We start from the raw sequence: 17,930 nt of genomic DNA on the forward strand, positions 1-17,930 counted from the left end.
TTGTTTAGATCCTGAATGAAATATCACAACATAAAATTAAAATCTATGAATTCCCGGACCCGGAGGATGAAGAGGAGTCAAAAGCAAATAAAACATTAAAAGACAGAGTTCCATTTGCTGTTGTTGGATCAAACACTGTCATTGAAGTAGATGGCAAGAAATTGCGGGGTAGGAAGTACCCTTGGGGAATAGCTGAAGGTAAGTCGTCCAAATTTTTCACTTTTGCCTTAAAAGTAATTCCACAATAAGTATAAAATCACACAAATCCTTTAAACCTTTTTCGTCTTCTAATGAAAATAACAGAGCCAAAAAATGTTTGTTATGTAGAATGTTCTGTTATAATGACACCAATGACAGAGTCAAATGACACTACTGTCATGAAGTGACTTTTTTACAATACCCCCACAATCCATAATAGAGTACTATGGTCTTGATTGTGGTTACAAAATGAGGTATTTTGCTCCTTTACGTTAAATCTTTTCATGACTAGCTGATTTCATTGCATCTTGCCCAGCTGACTCGGTCTTTCAGTGTTGATCTGTCAACTTGAAGTTACACAAAAAAGAAAAGGAAAAAGAAAATTCAGAATGAAAAGAATGGATTGATCGGTGATGTGACAACACTGAGCTGATACTAGTGCAAACTGAAACCTGAAGATGGAGGGGAAGGGGATAAAAAACTAAGAAACTGAAAATTGTCATGACATATTCTTTGAGTGGCCCCTGCCATGTCACAGCTGAAGGACGATGAGATGCTGCTGCGTGTCGCATAATTCATTGCATGAATTTGGAGTCCATTGACTGTGAAGTGAAGTGTTGTTCGTAATGTTTTAATGTAGCTGTTCAAACTCTGCTGGCTACACAGAACAGCTTAGACTACAGATCCGAAGATCTAAGGTTCAATCCCCAGTCAATCTTAGTATATATTTCTGTCACTTATCACCTCTTTCACCTGTGGAAGTTTGTTAATGTGAAGAATGAGGAGTTGCCCCCAGGTTTGGAGTCTGTGTCAGACTGATAACAGGCTGAGTGTCTGTTTTAAGGTCAGAGGAAGGAAAGGGGGATACCAACTCCCATTGCCCTATGGTGTTCAAGTCAGTGTTCAGGTTGATAACAGCTTTATATACATTCTCTCTCTCTCTCTCTCTCTCTCTCTCTCTCTCTCTCTCTCTCTCATGTAGTCATCAGAGGATGCCAATTGCTGTAAGATAATATTGATGTAAACTGGGAGTAAGGCATATTGACATTGGCTGCTAGTTCTTACAAAGCAAGGTTCTCAAGGCTTTTCCCTTCCATCAAGGGCTCTTTATAAAACCAAATTTCTGCTGCTATTATTAGCACTTCATGAAAACCTATAAGCCCGTGATGCTACTTAGAAGTAAAGGTCAGATTAAAGTGTGATATAAATCGCTCATCGCATCTTCAGTATAAACTGGTTATCAGTTTAGTGTTTAATTTCAAGGTGAATGCTGGAGCAATACCGTGACAGAGCTGTTGTTCTTAACACTAAATATAATAATCCTCAGACTGCATATCACAACTAGTCACATTATTGACTAATCTCATAATTTGTAAAATAGTGGTGTTTCACATGAAAATTTAAATACCTGTTTTTTTTAAATCCATATTAGGTCAATTTCTTAAGCAACAAGATGTTATGGAACATGCTTGTAATTGTTATTCTTTTGTTTCTGCTAGTGGAAAACCTCGAGCACTGTGATTTCATTGCATTACGGGACATGCTCATCCGTACACATCTTCAGGACCTGAAAGATGTCACCAACAATGTTCACTATGAGAACTTCAGGTGTAGAAAACTTGCTGGTCTTGGGAGTGATGGAAAACCAACAAGGATATCAAATAAGTAAGTGATCAGTTTATTATACTCGCTCATTGTATCTTCATGTACTGCCGGAATATTGTTTTCAATTAAGAAATGTCAAATCCCTCCTTGTCAATAGAGACTTTGAGTCCTCCCTTCCAATAGCAAATTCACTCATGAATTAGTTACGCTGTACATTCTGAGAATGTAGTGGACAATTTAAATGGAACTAAGGAAGACAAAATCTGAAGACAGTAGGTACCAGAATCGCACATTGGAAAAAATTCACTGTAGAATCATAACTGCAATAAAACATTACTTCAGTCACACACAAATAGTAGTTGTGAATGTAAAGTTAGATGCCAAAAAGAAACTCCAGGGTCTTCAGAAATGAGCCACAACCATTTGAATTATTAATATTGTGCCTAATTGACAAACACAATACATGCCAATTTTCTGCTGTGTTAACCAAATTTAAGTGTTAAGGTAGTGCACTATGGCTGTTTTTGTGTTTGACACTCAGTGGATGTTTCTATATCTGATGGAATGACCAACCCAGTTCTACTGACCAGTAACATTTGTGTCACCTGTATTGGACATAGTGCACATTGAGCTGAGATTCATTGAATAATGTAGGAAAATAATTTCAAGATGTGATCCTCTATTTTTTTTTCTTTTTATGCACCTTCTTTGTAATTTGCATTCCTCTTATACAAGGTGTCCCAGGAGGAATGGACACTATTCAGGCATATGTCAAGAAAGCATGTTTAATGCAAAACACTCCATATGGCCAAATGCCCTATTTTGATTGGTTTCTGAGATACAACACATTTAATTTATATTTGGCTTTGGGCTAGTAGTGCAAATGTGTCTTTTACCCACCCAGCCTCTTTAACATTTTATTCTAGTCCAACCTACCTTGTCGCTTTCAGGCTCTTTGCTCAGGATGTCTTTTTGCCATGGAATGCACAGTTGTGCTTGGTGCGCTGTGAGTGAAGTAGTGGGAGGGATTGGCAGGTTATCAGAGATAAGCATTGGTTAACTGTGTTTGTACACACACAGGCTAAAATGTCGCCAATTTTCTTCTGAACATGTAGTTCAACAATCTGTGCAAGAACAGCAACACATTGGTGAAATGGTGCAGCATAGTCCTACCGCTAACACATGGTTGACATTTTGCATGTATCAGTGTCGCACAAACACTTGTATAGTAGACAGTACACGCAGAAAACTTGGACCCATTTCACAAACAGTGTGTCTACAGTCTTCACATTTGTAACAATGCCACACAACTTGAATTTTGTCAGTGGTAAAATGACAGTTGTCATTTGCTTCCATTAATACCATTCACTGCTGAAGCCACGTTTATATGGGAGGAATCAACAACACATCCAACAATCATCGATGGTCACAGGAAAATCCACCTGCTACTCTGGAAACCTATTTTTAAAATCATTTTTTGATCAATATTTGGTGTGGTATGATCAGTAATATGTTTGATAGGTCCAGGCTTTTTAGAAAAGCAAATGATGGGACAGAATTACTTGCAATCTTTTGAAAATTTGTTCGTTGTACACCTTGAAAACATTCCTTTGGCCACACAGATTGCATTGTACTTCTAGCAAGATGGAGGCCCTCCACATTTTATCAGATCTGTGAGGGAACACCTGAACCGCGTGTACCCTAATCGCTGGGTTGATCGTGTTAGGGTTAACTGGCTATTGAGATCACCAGACCATACGCCATTAGATCTTTATTTATGGGCTGGATGAAGTCTGTGGTGTACAAATGAAAAGTGAAATCATGAGATGAACTGCATGGTGCATCATGGATGCTGTTCATCTCATTGGGGAATGTGCAGAGGCTCTCCTACAATCACAACATGTTCTCCTGAGAGTGCACAAATACACTGAAGTTGACAGTGGGATTTTTAAACATTTATTGTTAACTATGCAACAGCTATAACGTGATGTGTTTGATAATGCTTGGAGGCAAATGCGTCAAAATATGCATTTTTAATTGATACTTTGTAAAACACATATTGTAATCATTACTAACTGTTGTACATGTGTAGATGTGCATGTACTGTAGCTTAGGTAATTTTTGTTAGCTGGTGAGACATATTTTACATGACTTGGTAGACCACGATTGTCCTTTATCAGATTGTCTGTCTCGACATCCTCTGCACTACAATGGTACGTTGCAAACAATATCAATGTACTGAATAATACAGGAAATAAATAACAATGTACATTATATGTGTACTGCCATGGAAACCTGTGGAAATAAGGCATATGTTCATATGAAGTTTCTTTGCTTCAAAAGATGGTTTCTGCCATACCCTTGAATATTTGCCATATCTCCTGGGACACCCTCTGTAGCGTGTATGTTATCAAGTTGTAAAAATTTGTAACATTCACACGAGGAAGCCAAAGATGAAAATATCACATTATGCAGAGCATTTAATTCTACCTGCCAGAGGAAGAACTAACAGATTGAAAAATTAGGTATAGCTTTTCTGCTTTTAACTTCGTGTTTAGCAGTACTTCAAATTTTGCTTCCAGTACTGGCATAGGTTCTTTTAAATTTTTGTTGACGTTTGAACTAAGGAGAAATGGGTAAAAAAAGATATTTATATAGAGTTCCTGGCCCCTTCTGATTCACACCCTCTTCAGTATATATAAAAACAATCACCCTGGTCATCCTATTAAGGCAGCCTTCATACCCCTACCACATGTATCTGATTTAGTATCCGTGCGCACAGGTCTCTAGAGGTAAATGCTAATTAGCAAATACTTCACAATTCAGTTTTCCAGGTAAGAAAAAATCAGGTAAGAGAGAATCAGGAATGCAATACATTCAGACAAATGCCTGGAATGACAAAGAGTTACATGTTTACCAAAACTTGGATTAGAGTTGCACACAGTGTGTAGCGGAAGACACAAAGAGGGAAATATGGCGTCATTTCTCCCTTCTCTCAAGGCCATTGTCTTTTGATTTCTATTACTATATCTGCTATCTTTGCAAACAGTTTGTATGTAATACAATAAAAGCCGTGTTCCATTTTGTACTTTGCTTGCTCTGATTCACCTTTGCTCTGTTGTCATTATGGCTGTCACTATTATAATGTATTTTGTCACTTTCATTCTATTTTGGGGTTATCATATTTATTTATGTGTGAAGTATTAAGAGTTTTTAGGATATGTAGAACATAAATTCACAGCCACCACTATCATTACATCCTGCTGTAATTTGTCTGGTACTGCTGCATGCTCATGAATTGTGTTAGTAACTTTTGGCTGTCATGGTTTCACTTGGATTCCTGTGCATGCAAGTTGAGATACAGTCTAGCTGTGTATTTAAATGTATTCAGTTTTTTTTCTCGTAAGATGTGCTGTTGGCCCTACAAAAACAGTGCTAAATGGCATGAAAATCTTTATCTTGCGGAATTAAGTTAACCTTACAAGAGGAGGGGGGGAGAGTATTTGCTCTCAGTGTAATGTGGGAAGAATACAGAAACTTTGATGGCGGGTATGTAAATCAGTAATAACAAGAATGTAACATACAATGAACACAGCCATCAGAAAATAGCACAAATTAACCTTTTGATTGCTGCCTGGGACACACATTGCCCATGCCTTAGTTGCTGCTTTGTCACAGTACACTGGATAATTTCAGATGTGTCATCCTTCACCTTTTTTAATTGTTCTATTATTTGTATTGGCACTGAGAGAATTAATGTAATTATTTATAATATTTACATGATTCTTTGCATTCTCTACAAACATATGTTATGATACAATGGGCCTACCTGCGCCACTGGTCTCTTAGCTGAAAATGTTCATGATAGGTTTGTATCTCTTAATAAATAAAAAGAGAAGTCCAGTAGTTCTTTTCAAATGTTAACATGAAATCACTTTGCATATTTATTTACAGAGTTTGATTTCTAACGCTAAAGACCAGGCCTCATTACAGATCAAAAATGTTTATGCAGTTAATGTACTGTGGCATGTTTATGAGTGTTACTTGTTAAGTCCATGACTGATTCTAATAGTCACCGCTCATATCCTCAAATAAATCTGAGGCTAGTTCAAACACCACCACTAGAGCACACAGTATAGAGAATACTGAAAATGTCGAGCAAGTTACGTGCTGACCAAAACTTGACTCCAAGAAAAACTGCTTTCCTGAATCTGTTTATTAGCTCACTGGACTTTTAAGGATGCCTTCTAGGTCAAAAACTCTGAAATACAATAACTTTTGAAATACATCATTTGCAGCAAAACTTATTGATACAAAACGTTCAGAACAGTGAATTGCATAATCTGAATAAACGGGTTTCACAGGGGAAATTAATTTACATTAGTTTGTTAATTCATGTAATGTGTGCTCAGGTAACGGATTCTGTCTTCAAAATTTTTGGGGAGATTAACAGTAAGAAAAGGAAAAGAACTGGTACAGTGCAGTTATTGTAATGTATTTGTCACAAGTCTCATAGCAAAATGCAAAAACTCAAGAAACTGCTGGATGTACAGTGAAACATCATTTGTTGGGTTTAGAAGAAATACCAAAATGAAGTGAGATTCCATCGACAGTGAAGTCGTGTAAATTACAATGAAATGTCCTCTGTTAGAGTTACAGCAAACTGCAAAGTTTGGTGTAGGAATGCTGAAAGATCTGACCTCAAATAGATTGTGCATTGATATACCACCTGTTGAGATTAGAGTAAAAAATAAGGTGTGTAATAGTCAAGTGGACCTCACACTACACCACAGCTTAACGATTAACAACTGTATGTGTTCAAACTTCTACAGAAGTCGACCATTCCGAGGGCAAATCAGTACAAACTTCTACAGAAGTCAACTATTCCGAGGGTGTAGCAGCCAAGTACATTCACGACGTTATGCACTTGAGTGGTGCCATTGAATTGCAGTCAGAGAATTAACAATGAAGACAGGGAACCAGTTGACAAGTTTCTGTGTTTGGGCTTGTTGAAGACAACTGGATAGGCAGTATGAGAATTAAACAACAGAGTGAAAATAGTCTGGCTTCCAATTAGCTTGAACAAAAAGTTTTTATCACTCCTGACTTCAGGCTTGACTTAAGGTAGTGAGGCATAATTTCTTTTTGCTGGTACTGAGTATTGGAGGGAGAGGGGGGGATGGGGATGATGATGATGATGATGATGATGATGATGATGATGGGGTGGAGGAGGAGAGTACTGGCAATTTGAAATAAACAAAATTTCTTCATGTAGTTCACACTATTTATTCCACAGTTTACTGACAGTCTGCTGTTCATAGTAGATTGTTTTTCCTGGCATTATTTTCGACGGTTTTTGTGAGTTGATGGAGGTGAATGCAAGGAAAGTTCTTCCAATAAAGCAATGAGAAGAGCCTGATCCTAGATCTTCTATATTAGGAAGTTTTGAGGAAGGAAATGATTTTATTCTACCAAAAAAAATAGAGGGTTTCTTATAAGAATTTAACAAGAAATTTAGAAGATAAGTTTTTTATAACGGGAGAGATGGTTCTTAAAGATACCTTTTCATCCTGCTTTCCTTTGTGGTATACCTTGTGTATGCAGAGCGCTATGCTAAAAATGCAGGGCCAAATACACTGCATTTTTAATGTTTTTGCCTTGTAAGTGATAATACACCTTTACGATGTATTTTCTAAGAAAAATGTGCAGAATGTGTAATGTATGCAATTTTCTTTCCTAATTAGTAGTAAAACCCCAGTAAGTCATTGCTAGTAAATTTTTCTCTAAATTCTTCAGAATTTTGCTTATGATCATTTTACGTGCAACAGCTGTTACATGCTTTATTATCTACTAGAAATCAACACTCAGTACTGTTTAGTAGTCCAGTGCACTTTTTTCCTCCCAATTAGAAATGAAGCTGTGGTAGTTGTAATCTCTTTTCTTGGTACGTAGTTGTTTGTAGAAGACAGGCGAATAGTCGCACGACTGCTGTTGACTGTTGTAGTTGTAAAGGAGAGGGGGGAAAGTTCAGAATAATACTATGTAGACCATACATACCCACTTAAACTTCACTGAATAAAATTTTTGTGGTAATAAAGAGATGTAAATGTTGTAGGAGTTGGCCTTTCTCAGTATTCTGTACTGAGAACTAACATGTATTTTGCTGCACTTAAAGAAAAAATGGAAAGGTGTGGGGGGAGAAAGAAGAAAGCAAGCTTAATGGAAGTTTTCTCATTTCATCCCTCCCTGCCCCCACCTTTTTCTTGACAACTATTGACACTTATAGGACGGAGACTACTGTAGAGAGAAGATGAATTACCATTCATTTTACAAGCAAAGGGGAGCAGAACAGTGAAGTTTCAGTGATATATTTAAGTTATTGGTTTATGGGTTTTCTTATATGTTATTTAAAATTTAATTATATATCTAAAAACAAAGATGATGTGACTTACCAAACGAAAACGCTGGCACGTCGATAGACACAAAAACAAACACAAACATACACACAAAATTGAAGCTTTCGCAACAAACTGTTGCCTCATCAGGAAAGAGGGAAGGAGAGGGAAAGACGAAAGGATGTGGGTTTTAAGGGAGAGGGTAAGGAGTCATTCCAATCCCGGGAGTGGAAAGACTTACCTTATATATGTCTGCTTGTGTCTGTATATGTGTGGATGGATATGTGTGTGTGTGTGTGCGCGCGAGTGTATACCCGTCCTTTTTTCCCCCTAAGGTAAGTCTTTCCGCTCCCGGGATTGGAATGACTCCTTACCCTCTCCCTTAAAACCCACATCCTTTCGTCTTTCCCTCTCCTTCCCTCTTTCCTGATGAGGCAACAGTTTGTTGCGAAAGCTTGAATTTTGTGTGTATGTTTGTGTTTGTTTGTGTGTCTATCGACATGCCAGCGCTTTCATTTGGTAAGTCACATCATCTTTGTTTTTAGATATATTTTTCCCACGTGGAATGTTTCCCTCTATTAATTAAAATTTAATTATATTTATAAACCTTGAAAATTATGCCAGTTTTGAAGATTAGAGAAAAGTCTGTGTTTCAGCGTATTTTAATTCTGTTTGGCAGCAATTTCTATGTGGTGTTGGTCAGATTAACACAAAAGTAAGGAAAATTGAATTGAATATGAACTAAATGATTAAAGAAAGATAAGACATTATTTTGGAGAGCATAAACCATGCAGATCTGTGTGTGTGTGTCAGGGCACACAAAAAAAATTGCAGACACATATAAGTAGCATTTAAACTAAAAGTGCTTATTGAGGACTGTAAGATAGCTGGGGATGAGGCTTTTGTTCATTAGAGAGAAATCATAAGTAACCAGAATAGCTGGAAACTGAGACTGTATTGAAAACAAAGAGAATGTGAGGTACAAACAGAAGAGAAAAATATGTAAAAGAAGAGAATACACAAGCAGAGGAAAATTAGGTTATTCTACCCCTCCCTTTCTGCTTGACAGTATCACTAGAAAAGTGATGATGTAGTAAGTTCGTATTTTGAATTTTGGTTTAGATCGTTGTGATGGGGGAGCACGTTGAGTTGGATGGTATATTTTGCATTGTGGTGGACAGAATAAATGTCATGTTATATACATGACAGTTCCACTACACAAGATTCAGGGCCAATATTTTGCCTGTGCTCTGACAGTAAGCATGAAATCCTGCATTATATCCAGCAACAGCATTTAAAGGCATAAGTGCTTACACCTCTCTCTCTCTCTCTCTCTCTCTCTCTCTCTCTCTCTCCCTAATTTGTGTGTTGCTCTGAGAGCCCTTTATGGTGGGATCTTCTCTTATCAATATCATATTAATCATCTTAATTTAGCAAAATTATAGAAATATGCTAGTTATGCTTAGCATCAAGGTTCCTAATGACTGGATCCCACACATTTTCCAACTGGAAACGACTGTCCCAATTGGTCTGTTTGGATTATTTGCATACTGCATGGAACCCTGTCATTGGAAAATGCTGTGCTCTGCATTACCAGTGTCTTTCTAGGATTTTATTAAATTGTGATAGATCTAATATTGACAAGGTGAGATTTCACCATGGAGGATGCTCTAAGCAACGCACAGACTTACAGCCGTAGCGCATGCATACAAGTAATGGCTGCATGGTGCTGTAAGAGTATACTGTGTGTGCATCAGCAGTTTCTAAAACGAAATGCTCAGTGTACTTTTGGCAGTATACATCTTAAAGCTAGACAGAAGACAATGTGCCAAAGTATCATGGCAGAAACTTAATGATATCCAGCATTTTTCACTACCTAAACCATCTACATCACTGATAAAGTACAAACGTGCTAGTGTGTAGAACATAATTGTTATGAGTGTAGCCTTGTATTGAAGTAAAGCTTGGATGATAAGCATTTCAGACAAGAAAAGAATAGAAACATTTTGAAATGTTACGCAACAGAAGAATGCTGATGATTAGATGGATAAATCAAATGATGAATGAGTAGGTGTTTAATTAAATTGGAAAGGAATGAAATGTATGGCATAACTTGACTAAAAGAAGGGATCAGTTGTTAGGGCACATCCAGAAGTGTCAAGAAATTATAAATTTGCAGACTGAGAGAAGTGGGGATGGTAAAAATTTGGAGGCAGACCAAGGTTCAAATACCACGGTGGTGGTGGTGATATTGTTAATGCTGCTGCTGCTGCTGCTTCTGCCCTGTTACTGTTACTACTAGTGCCAATGTAAAAAGTTATACTAGTTAGCAGTCAGCCAAATGTTGTACCCAGGCTGATGGAAATTGAAGAACTAATTTATCTATGTTCAAATATAATATTTGGAAACTGCACAGAACAGAATTTGTGTGTGTGTGTGTGTGTGTGTGTGTGTGTGTGTGTGTGTGTGTGTAAAAATATCTATTTATGGTGTGCACGTTTGTATAGTGTAGGTTATCATCATCAGAGATCTTTCCAATAGACATTGTAATGTTTGTAAGACATCCAGTGAAGTAGGTGAACTAGATAATCATTTGTAGGGTTTTGAGGGTGTTTTTTTTGTGTGTGTGTGTGTGTGTGTGTGTGTGTGTGTGTGTGTGTGTGTGTGTGTGTACATACATAAATAAATCTTTGGCATGTGCATGCAAAAATGGTTTGATACACTTGTACAGTTTCACTTCCATTTTCAGTAAAACGAATTTCTAATATATATCCTTGTGTTCAGTTTATGCCCTCAAGGATTGATGAACAGTTTCATGACAGTATGGTAAGTTATTGAGAACAAAAGTACTATAAGTACTTAATTTAAACAAGACCATTTTTGTATGCCATAGCCAAGCTGCTTTTCTCTCTCCAAATTTATCTTTAGCTTGATTTACATATTATAAACTGCTTTTAACATGAACAGTTGTTGCCATTTTTTAATCTGAATTTGTGTGCAAGTTTATGTTGTTCATCTGTGTACCAGTAGTAAATGAAGAAGCTGTACTTAGTTGAAATAAGAATCATCATCCTTATGCAGGCTACATGAAAATTTGGGAAATGAGACTTAATCAGTGGATGTAGCCTTCTTGTATGAGTGATGAAATTAAAGAACTGCAAAAAAAAAAAAAAAAAACAACTGGAAGAAGGCTGAAAAGCGACAACAGCATGATGGTATGGACTCCCTATCTCTAAGATCAGTACGAGTAAGACAGTGAAAGAGAAACAGGGTGATTCAAATGGCATTGATGCCTCAAGTGCAGTGGCCAGATGAAAGCAGTAGAATTGTCTCAATGTCTTGGATGATTAATTTCATGTTTCATAGATCATTTGACAGTTTTTGTTGAAATGGTGTAGAACAAGTTGGTTGACATACTACATATACATAATTTGTATGTATGAAAGCCTGAGCTACACTAATGTTAGCAAATCTTGCTGGGCTACAGCTGTTATGATGGGATAAGTAATTAGAGGAATAAATCAAGAGAGGAGGATGACTTTATACATTGACATGAGACATGAGTTAGTAAACGGAAAGACTGTAGGTGGACTGGAGAATGTGATGATTTTTACATTACTTGTGTACTGGGGGAGGTAACATTTTTGCTCCAAATAAGTCTTGACTCAAAGATACTTGTAATCCCTCTTCACCTAGACAAATAGTGGACAAGGACCCATGAAACAAAGTTGGATACATTTTCGTAACTTCATTATCAACTAAGATGATGACAAATTTTTTTTCCTTAATGGAAATGTGTGTATGCAACCCCACCTCCCCAGCCTCCGACACACACACACACACACACACACACACACACACACACACACACACACACACACACACACACACAGACCTTTTTAGGTCTAACAATAAATTCTGAGAACATAGAGATTGTTGTGCCGCTGTTGTGGCTATTTTAATGGCTACTGTTAGGTTTATGCCACTTTCTACAGAAATTTTTGACCATGTTGAAGAACAGTCTTACTTGTTTATAAAATATTAGAAAGGATAAAATATTATTTTCTGCCAGAGACTGTTGTTTCACTGAAAATCACTCTCCAGTTTATAGTGTGGTGATACATATTGTGCCTCAACAATACCAGTTTCCATTAAGAGTGATGTAAATGTCATTTGTCGCTTGCCTCGGTGGTGTTAATTTCCATGGAAAGTGGATGAACTTCTGAGTACTGTGCCACTCAAACGTCTGCAATAACAACACAAAAAACCCCAATAGTTACGTATTTTTACTCCACAGTTTCTTGTCAGACTTAAGAGTTACATCACTGAATTTGTTTTGTACAGGCCTGTTGGCCTGGTGCAATAAAATGCAACAGCTGATTTTTGAAAATGTATGTTGATGCCTGTATCGAGGTGATTAACATAATTATTAACATTTGTTGGTCTTTGTTTCATTATCCACTAGTCACTGTTTGTCTAGGAGGAAAGAGGTTACGAAGATCTGTAATGAATCGGAAGTTATTTGAGAAGAAAAGTTAGGTGTCATATACCTCGTGTCTCTCCAAAGAGTCATCAGCCTCATTCTCTCTGGGGCGTTGATAGATATTTGCATTTTAGTTTTTTGCAAGTAACAGATTTGAGTAACCCCAAATAAATACTACAAATAAAGTGTACCATTTGAAGAATATTACCAAAGGAAAACATTGGTTTATTTGTCATTGGAAACAAAATGTTTTTTGAAGTGAGGTTCTTTGTGCATGTTCAATAGAACACTCCCAAAATATGTAATAAAATGAAACACCTGTAGCCATTGTTTTGATATTATCAGTCACATGGTTCGACATACAAAAATTCCCAAAGTAGTGTATAGCCGTATTCGGTTTAAATATATGTATTAATAGGGACTGAAGAACCACAAAGAATAACAAACACTTCCCTGGTGACTGAGTAGTGCCTTTGCTTGGTGGTAGCAGGCAAACAGTGTGATGTGGGGTAGGTTGGGGCAGCTGGGCTGTGAGAATAAGGCAAACAAATGATGACCGACCTTTAATAACTGACTACATTAGCCGCAGTACTAGTAAAACTCTGCTAAATATCACTTTCTAAAATTATTTTGTATACCCGTCCGGCGATTCAATGCCCATATCCTGAATACAGAAATACCTGCTGCATTTTGCTAAACTTTTGGATTTAAAAATAAGCTGTATCCAGTGTGTTTAGGACTAATCATATTGGCAAACGTATGTCTGCATACTTTCATTGTCCTTGTTGCCCAATGTCAAAATGCCAATGGTCGACCTGTGCCACACTTTGTTTCTGCAACACCACTTAATTGCTGTTGGAGCACTGGTTGTCTTAATGGTTTCCTATCCATGTTAGCAGATATTGTTAAACAATATTGCAACAAACCAAATGTGACCCCTCTGTCAAATGGACTTATAATATTCCACTTTGAAAAATACTTGATGTGGCACAGAACTTATGATGAACAGTACTTGTTTGGGCTAACTCCATCTACGAAGTGAGAAAATGAAGTTGCAAATATCTATTGAAGCACCGAAAATGCTTGTAATTGTTCTTAATAGCGATACACAGTATATAGTAAGAGTAAATGCATGGACTGCACCAGAACTGTTGAGATAAGATAGACTATAGCAAGTGATTTTATAGGAATTACACTATTCAATCATGGATAGGAGATTTGTGATAGAACAGAAACAAGGTACTTAGCAGAGAAATGTGATGATTTTCAAGTCCTTATACTTAAATATTCCAAGTAACATTGGAAACTTTCTCCTTTGCTGATTGGTCCGTATCTGTAGGGGGGGGACTAAAAATAAAAATTGAATTTTGAAGTCCAACTTGACACTTTCTCTCCATTTGTTACACTCAAACCAGTTTTGATGACAATTTCATCATCATCCGTGGGCTTTTATCCTATACCCCTTTCTTTCCTCTACATATTACAACATTACTGCATGGTATATTTCTTCATACAATATGTCATGTCAGTACCAGTTTACCTGGTGACTGCCTACATTATGTATGAAAATAAGTTAATCATACTGCTGCAATTCTATCTTGGCATTACTGTTGAAAATATGTAACAAAGTACATCATTGAATGAATGTGATTGTCAGTGATACGGTGAGTACTAGTTAAGTTTATAGTGCAACAACTGGAAGATGTGATCACTAGACCAGCAATGGTGCAGTTGCACAATTACAGTGGACTGGTTAGCTATGTTTTCACATGTAGTGACGAAATTTCCAAACTAGTCAATTAGTAAATCAGAGGCAAAAATGAAACATGAATGAATGTTGTTATGTGTGAGGGAAACAGAGGAAAAGAATAAAAGCCCACTGATAATTGCAAATTGTCACAGAAACTACTTTAGTTACAACAAACAAACATTCACATCAAGTTGGACACACAGATCCCATAGTACGACACTTAATGTCTCCATGAGGAGTTGGTTGGTGTGTTTTCTCTGACGTTTGTGAAGAAATTTTCAATTTTATTTATGTGGTCTGCAGGTGGAATCACTGCAGAGAAACTGTGCTGAAGTGACATGCAACACCAATTGTCTAGGGGATAGATTGTTTTCACTTTTTATTACAATGTTTCACCAAGATCACAATTTTGATTTCTTTAACTTCTTTTAGCCATTGTCATCAACAAATTCTATCAAAACATGAAATGAAAACAGAATATTTTGACACAAGCTATTAGGACAATCATCTTTACACGTGTTTCTTTGGATATTTTGTATTCAGTCAGATGTATACACCACACACAAGTGCTGTGTAACAGGTAGTAGATGCATATTTTAAAAAGTAAGTATCTGCCACTCCTAATAGGTGTTCGTGGTAAATTCACATGATTGTCCTTAGAACATGATTGAAACTAGTGTGCATTTATTGTAATAGCATTAAAGCATATAATAACTATGTCATATGTTAAAGTAATCTGCTGCACTTAGACTATATGTATGCAGTAGTGAGTTTCTGTGACAAAAACATTTGACACAGTGTGTAGAAAGTGGATCAAGTTAAAAATCAAACCATTAATGTTCACTATATAAAAATACTAATGAAAAAGGAAAGTGAAAAACCATACATAAAATCATTAAACATCAGTAAGCAAATTCCCTGTTGCCAAATGCTCTCCCTGGAGGCTACCCATGTCGTGCTATTGTCTTTAAATCTATTTAGTTGTGATGTTGCCAGATCTGCACCACACATTTGTGGCATTGGCCACAGTTTCAGTACTAGGCCCCAGAGTCTGGCAGCAGGTCCTTGTCATCCACTTACACAAGTATGCTTCTGAATACATCAAAACTAGTAAACCTGTGATTCTTTAAAGTTGCTAACTCCCATGTATAAGCAAGCTATCCTTTTTATAATATTGTGTTTAACTGCTCACTCATGGCTGCTTACTTAATGCTACGAGGTTTCCTGCTCACCTGTAGCTGTTGCATCTGTAGTGATGAGCAGTCGCACTAGAAATATATCAAAAAGGTCACTGAGGTCTTCACAGTTCATAATTACTCTTCCAGCCTTATACAGAAATGGATCTCTGGTGCCTTGTCTCTCCAGTAACCCACAACCTCACGAAGTCCCACCATCCGGCCACAGGTAGGTTAGCTAGGCGCAGTCAGGAGCTTAGACAGAGTATGGGTCTGGGAGCTTGGGGAGGGGGGGGGGGGGAGGACGCAGAAAAGGAGAGAAGTAAAAACATTGTGGGTGTGTTTGTGGACTAGGCGGCTGTGTAGTGCTGGAGTGGGAATAGGGAAGGGGGTAAGTAGCTGAAGGACAATGACTAATGAAGGTTGAGCCCAGGGAATGTAGGATATATTGCAGGGTAAGTTCAAACCTGTGCAGTTCAGAAAAGCCAGTGTTGGGAAGGAAGGATCTGGATAGCACACACTGTGAAGCAATCATTGAAATGAAGAACATTGTGTTCGGCAGCATGCTCAGCAACTGGCTGACCATTCGTGCAGATAGACAGCTTGTTGGTTGTCATGCCCACATAGAGTGCTGCACAATGGTTGCAGCTTAGCTCGTAGATCACATGACTGGTTTCACAGATAGCCCAGCCTTTGAGGCGATAGGTGGTGCATGTGACCGGAATGGAGTAGGTGGCGGCGGTTGGATGTATGGAACAGGTCTTGTATCTAGATCTATTACAGGGATACGAACGATGAGGCAAGCAGTTGGAAGCAGGGGTTGTGTAGGGATGGATTGAGGATATTGCGTGGATTCGGTGGGCAGTGGAATACCACTGTGGGAAGGTTAGTGGGTAGGACATCCCTCATTTCAGGGCATGAGAAGAGTTAGTTGAAACCCTGGCGGAGAATGTGATTCAGTTGCCCCTGTCCTGGGTAGCACTGAGTCATGAGGAGAACACTCCTCTGTGGCTGGACGATGGGACTTTGTGAAGTTGTGTGTTACTGGAGAGACAAGTTGTCAGAGATCTGTTTCTCCATAAGGTTGGGAGAGTAATTATGGACTCTGAAGGCATCAGTGACATTTTTGATATATTTCTAGTGGGACAGCTCATCACTACAGATGCAACAGCTACAGATGGCTGGGGTGTATGGGAGGGACTGCTTGGTATGGAATGGGTGGCAGCAGTCAAAGGCTAGGTATTGCTGATGGTTGGCAGGTTTGATGTGGATGGAAGTACTCATGTAACAATCTTTAAGGTGGAGGTCAACATTGAGGAAGGTGACTTAGTGGGATGAGGAGGACCAGCTGAATCGAAGGGGGAAGGTGTTGTGGTTCTGGAAGAATGTGGCCAGGGTGTCCTCACCCTTGATCCGTATCACGAAGATGTCATCTATGGATCTGAACCAGGTGATGGGTTTAGGATACTGAGTGGCTAGGAAGGATTCCTCTGGATGGCTCATGAATAGTTTGGCAGAGGATGGTGCCATGCGGGTGCCAATTGTCGTGCTCCCTGTAGTATATCGTACTTTTCCATAACCCTTCTGGCTTCAAACTTTGTTAGTCACTGTCTTTCCCCTTCCCTGTTCCCACTGCAACACTAGACAGCCTTCTATTCCACCAGCACACCCACAGTCTTTTTACTTCTCTCCTACCCTCTCTCCACCTCATTCCTGTATGTTTCCACAAGCAGCACTTTGTTCCCCACCCCTACCCTGCCATTCCAACCCCTACCCACCCTAGCCTCCTCCTTACCCCCTCCACCCAGACTGCTTCTCACAGTCTGGCCTCAGCAGCCACAGACAGTGGTCGTGTATGTGCGAGTTACATCTGCATGAACGTGTCTGTGTATGCTGTTCTAATTCAGGAGGAGGCCCTTTGGCTGAAAGCTTACTTGCTTAGCAATCTATCCTGTGGTAGTCCATCCTGGATTTTCCATTTTTTGACTAATTAAACAGTTAGGTTTATTATTTAAAGCAACTAGCACAGCCTTAAACAAGTGGCCATTATTAACTACCAGCTAATAAGCAAATATTCTTTATCCATAGGCATCTGCAACTGACCAGTAAAAGAAACCGATTACATTTTTACAAGCAAAATAATGCAGAATTAAACAAGTGACTATTATTACCTATCAGCCAGCTTACTTACACAATAACGGGCATGATATTATTGAGAGAATGCCAAAGAACAACTGGCATTAAGAGTCTCTGAATAAACAAATACTATTTAGAAGCCGATGGGTGTAACTGACCAGGGAAAGAAACAATTAAATCCAGTCCTT

General features: G+C 38.2%; 1 protein-coding gene across 1 annotated transcript in view; it reads left to right on the top strand.

Annotated features, from left to right (window-relative positions):
* The window catches only part of LOC126485157 (protein peanut), a 164,058-nt gene that overhangs the window by 109,623 nt on the left and 36,505 nt on the right, over positions 1-17,930 (top strand). The window contains exons 4-5 of the mRNA XM_050108828.1: positions 9-198; positions 1,698-1,863. Of these exons, the coding sequence (XP_049964785.1) occupies positions 9-198; positions 1,698-1,863 (356 nt within the window). The remainder of the gene's footprint in view (positions 1-8; positions 199-1,697; positions 1,864-17,930) is intronic.

This window comes from Schistocerca serialis, chromosome 6 (genome assembly GCF_023864345.2).
Source record: "Schistocerca serialis cubense isolate TAMUIC-IGC-003099 chromosome 6, iqSchSeri2.2, whole genome shotgun sequence".
Lineage (NCBI taxonomy): Eukaryota > Metazoa > Arthropoda > Insecta > Orthoptera > Acrididae > Schistocerca > Schistocerca serialis.